This window comes from Desarmillaria tabescens (genome assembly GCF_030435595.1).
Source record: "Desarmillaria tabescens strain CCBAS 213 chromosome Unknown EV420scaffold_338, whole genome shotgun sequence".
NCBI classification, from domain to species: domain Eukaryota; kingdom Fungi; phylum Basidiomycota; class Agaricomycetes; order Agaricales; family Physalacriaceae; genus Desarmillaria; species Desarmillaria tabescens.
The window spans coordinates 1-5,150 of NW_026848637.1; the positions used below are offsets into that span (position 1 = coordinate 1).

At 46.4% G+C, this 5,150-nt stretch overlaps 1 protein-coding gene across 1 annotated transcript; it reads left to right on the forward strand.

Moving 5' to 3' along the window:
- Positions 1 to 3,628: 3,628 nt before the first annotated feature.
- EV420DRAFT_1607302 (uncharacterized protein) lies at positions 3,629 to 3,917 on the forward strand (the record flags this gene model as incomplete). Its single annotated transcript, XM_060475046.1, has 1 exon — positions 3,629 to 3,917. One exon carries the CDS (start codon positions 3,632 to 3,634, stop codon positions 3,842 to 3,844), a length of 213 nt encoding a protein of 70 aa, XP_060321342.1. The 3' UTR covers positions 3,845 to 3,917.
- Positions 3,918 to 5,150: the final 1,233 nt, after the last annotated feature.

A 5,150-nucleotide genomic window follows, 5' to 3' on the forward strand; every position in this document is an offset into this window, starting at 1 on the left:
TGTGTCTACGGTCTTAGCACTCGCTGGGTTCTTGCGCCGTGCGTCTTAGTCCACTCTGACATAACACTCGGTTCTGATTAGTTGTAATTGATCAACAGGATATTCGTTCTGGGCCAAAGACTTGATTTTTGTAATAAGTGATGATTATCTTGAGGGAATGCAGGCTTGGCTAAGCGCTTACCATGGCGTTTCCCACTCAAGTGAGGTCCTGTCCCATATTATTGTTTCATGATCCAATTCCATTCTCGTAGACCTGCATACCAATGATCTAGATTTATCATCTGGTGTAATATGGACAGCCCTCAATATCGATTACCCAGGTCATTCGTTCTCCCATCTGGGTATCTTCCACGGTGTGTATGATGTTTTGGTTCAACTTCACAACGTATGAATGTGGTTTTGATTAGAGGGTCTCAACGGTCGACTCCCTAACCAAGATCTTCTCAATTCTTTCAAACGCATTTCAAAATATTCTGGTGGCGTCCCTGTCATTCTTTACGACTACATGGATCATCAGGAATTCCCCGATCAGTACGACTTATTGCCCTCATGGATCCCTGCTTCAGTACGGCAGCACCAGGGCGTGAAGGCATATTTGTATCGTTTCAAAAATGTATTGCACCATGGAAGATATCAAGCGCGCGGAATAGGCAGTGGCGTACATGCACTCTTTCATCAGTAAGAATTTCTCTTGCAGTCACATGGACCGCTAACCGACGTATCTCAGATTTCGCATTGATGCCTTCACTATATTCGCCCTCCCTGCGACAGGGCCTCATGGGTTTCATGCAATTGGACGGTACGTAGCTAGTGCCGATTTTGTTTCGCTACTAAAGATATTTTTGTAAAGTATCATTGAATCCACGTTGAGAACCACGAATAACCTATTGGAACGCTTACACGCGTCCTTCTTCTTTTATATCATGACTGACCCGGATCATTTCCTCAAGATCGGTCTCTATCTTCCTAGTGCAATTCTTATTAGTGTTGCCATGATGTTCACCGGCCTAGGGCTATGGGTTGAGGCGGGTTGGACTGCATCGGGAGATGAGAAGTCAATTGACAGGAAATGGACGAGGAGGAAGCGGCCTGTTCTTCACGTGCTTGCAATCATGATATCGACGCACCTCTTAGGCGCCACGATGTTTTATTTGGTGAATACCGAGCTATTTTTCAGGAGTTGGGTCGGTTTTTTTCTCATGATGGTTCGAAACTCAATGTGACTGATGTTCCTCGACAGATTTGCCCCGTAGCCGTCATGCTCATGACGGCAATCCTACCAATATACACTATGTTTATTTCCTGCCGCTTATCCCCCGTCAGATGCATCGGTTGATGTGTCGTGCTAAAGGCGGTTAAATCTCGTTTCGCCTCCATTGTCATTTCCATTACGGACAGCGGCGGTACTGAACTTTTCCTTCGCTGCCCTCAATGGCAATCCTTCTAGGCATTCCGACTTTCAATATCCCCGCGTCATCTCGGAGAACGAAACCAAAATTCGTTTATTACATTCCTTATGCTTTGTTCGGCTTGGGTTGGTTGGTTCTCTGTCCGGAAGGAGTTCGCAAGGCGGTCTGGGACTGGGAAACCCTAGGAGTATGGTTCGGGCCTTTCCTCAGTATAGTAATCTCCCCATTGGTCCTCCAAGCTAGTGTAGTTTGCATATTGGCATGACTTGATATACCATGACTCATTGGATAGCAAACAAACTATGGGAAGCGTTACGTCTCAGTACAAATCATCCAAGAAAGGTACTTTGGATATGTACAACGCGGCGCCACCAACAGCAAGACCAAACCACAACCAGGTGTAAGCATCAAACCTAGGTTCTGCCCCAGCTTTCGATGATCGCCTGAGATTGAAACGCGGAGCTAACGACATCAGGGAGTGCTTCCGTCGTGAAGTGGGCACGACGGAATCAGGCGATGAGAACGCTAGCGAAATAATGCGGTCCGCGTGTGAAACTAATGAAGGATAAGAGCTTTTGAGAAGTTCCTTCAAAAGGGCATCAGGGAAGGGCGTTTGTGTCAGAATCCGAATATGTGCAGCAACCAAGATATCCAAGCTTGTGGGACTGTCTTCCGGGTCAGTGGATCAAGTTACGACACAAATGATTATCCAGTACCTATCGGCGTAGAAATATGCCTTCGTATCCAGCAACCGGGAATATATGTCAAAGATGGCGCGCGCCTTCTCCGCAACCTTCGGTGCGTCATTCAGGTCGATGTTTGATGGGACGAAAGGGTTGACATACCTTTTCGCGTTCGAAAACGCGCAAGAAGCGATCCTTGTGCTTTTCTGGCTGTTCGATACCAGGCTTGGAGCGTTCTATGAAGGATTTCCTTTCTAATTCTTCGCCTGGCAATGTCCAGAGGTCTGACGCTTCCAGCCGCTTCCGATACATGTCACGGATTCTGAGCGGCACATAGTATCGCTGGGGTATGGGATACATTTTTGCTAGGGCCGGGTACGCCAGCTCGTTCCAATTCGCGTGCTGAGCGTAAAAGACATGTGACTGAGAAAACCTGAGTTCGGTCTTAGCACCTCAGAGAAGAGACACTCACCACCAAGTCACCAATGCTAGACACGCAGTGCTCATACCACGCAACGTTCTGGGCTTTGGGGGATGCCGTTAACGATACAGCGATGCGCGAGTTTTTCTCATGCAGTCCCGTAACGTACTTCATTATAGCCGACAGAGTCGCCACGACGTGTTGTTGGTGGGAAAGAAAGGGTAAAGTTCCTTAGAGAAAAATAGTTATTGATTGAATGTTCTTTAGCCTGTAGCACTGACCTACCAGTCGGCGACAGCTCCGGATTCGTACATTCGACAACGGAGAATTTTCCAGGAATGGAGAGCTGCAAAAAGATAACCGCCGCAAGACACATAGGTTCGAATGAACGGAGACCCCATTGTCCCGGCCAAATGTAGAGTACGATTTCCGAGTCTGTCATGGCCAGTGAGAGCGCTGGGAAAACATGTACGCGACGGTCATTGTTTGCGCAGCACCTGTGTAGACAAACTCACGGCTAGATTTGGTAATCACCTCTTTGACGGCGGCCACCATCGTCCATCTGACAACGCGCATTCGCTACAACGCGTAATTTCTAGAGACATTTTATCTTTCTTGGTTTCCGTGAAACCAAGCCATTTCATGTTATTGGTACAGTTATTTACCGGTCATTGCAACACCATGGTTCAATGAAACACTTAGCCTCTTGCTCTCCCTCCCTTCATCCTTCATCATTAATTTGTATTACATTGCTGATGTGTATTGTATCTTCATGTTCTACAGTAATTCTTCATATGTGACATGGATAATATTCTGAGAAATTGAGGCTTCTGTTCTAAAAATATCTATTTTCTCATGAACTCAAAATCTGACCCAGAAATGTGTGTCCTCCATCTGAATGTAATCACCTACAAAGGCCTCAATAATGTTAATGACCTTCTGAAGAACCTGTATGACAAGTTTGAGACCAGGTGCCCATTATCTGAGGAGTCTAGGGCATAGATAAAAGTGTGGTTCTGCCAAGCTATTGCCTTTGATGGACAGTCTGACAGTCCAATGCACCTATTATTGCCCCATTGCCTCCGAATTTTATTTCTCCTCTTGCTCAATTTTTTACTATGCCTGGACATGCTAAATCAAACTTGAAAAAGTGCCAGATTACTCACAAATGCCATGACCAGCTAATGGAAAAGGCAGTCATTGCACACAAGAATGAGCTTGCCAAACTACCTGGTGCTCCTCAGAAAGATGCAAGAAAAATCTGCAAAGATTTCGAGGCTGTATATCAGAGGGAGACTGGAAAGGAGATCTCGCTTTCTTATAACACTTGAGTGATTCCAAGTTGCTGACTAATGAGGTTTGGGTACATGGGCCGGACTGTTTCAATGACTCAAAATAGCCCAGAATACCCACGCCACAATAATGCTGTGAAAGTGGACTTGTACCCACACCTTTGAGCATCTTTTTTTTACTGTATCTTATTGTTGCATAGTATTACACATTCTTACATTCAAACCTAGTCAAAATTCCCAACCAATTGGAACCTACAGTAAATATCCAATTTTGCTGTTTCATTGACCGGTAAATAACTGTACTTCCATGTGGTCCCGCTCCGAGGTAACCGACGGTCCGGCAGCTCTGGACACCAGAGCGCTGTTATTTAGCCGACAAATGCCTGGACGGTAGCTCTGGAGAAAGTTCGGTTTCTCGCAGCTTCCTTTTCTCTGCATGGGTAGTATAATCGATGTGCATGGGTGCATCCGGTGACCATTTGAACAGAAGTTGCTGGCAGTCATATGAAGTCACACAGTTTCCTCTGGGACATAAATTGTTCCAGGTCTACTATTAATTTTTTTCTCAGTAACGATGAACCTGTCTGCGGCCTTCACCTTTTTGGCTCTGGTGGTAACCAGAGTATATTCCATTCCTGCATTTCCTGGTGCAGAAGGTACGCGTGTTTCTTCCCTGCAACGTCCGTATCCACCACGCGTTCCAAAACAGGATTTGGCGCTCAAGCGACCGGTGGCCGAGGAGGTAGCGTCTACGTCGTAACGAACTTAAACGATTCTGGTAAAGGCAGCCTCCGTGATGCCGTATCAGAATCGAATCGAGTGCGTGTTCCTGAAAGGCTACTAGTTCCATCTAATTTTCCTCGCAGATTGTCGTGTTCGCGGTGGGTGGCCTCATCACAATCGATGACCGTATCGTTGTTTCCAGTCACGTCACTATTGCTGGACAGACAGCACCTGGTAAGTCTCATGAATTACAGTGCCGCTAACTCATCATACTCTCCAAAGGAGAAGGTATTACGGTATACGGAAATGGCGTTAGCTACTCATCGGCATCAAACACAATAACCCGGTACATCCGATTTCGCATGGGCACTTCGGGTACGCTTGAATATTTTTCAATAAATGATGTACATACCATTCGGTCCCGCAGGCGACTCCGGCAAAGACGCCATAACCATAGCCAACGGCGAAAACATGATTTTCGATCACGTTAGTGTCTCTTGGGGCCGAGACGAAACGTTCTCTATCAACGGCGACGTAACCAACGTCACGATTTCCGACAGTATCATCGCGCAAGGCCTGGAGACACATTCCTGCGGCGGTCTGATTCAAACAGATGGAGGTG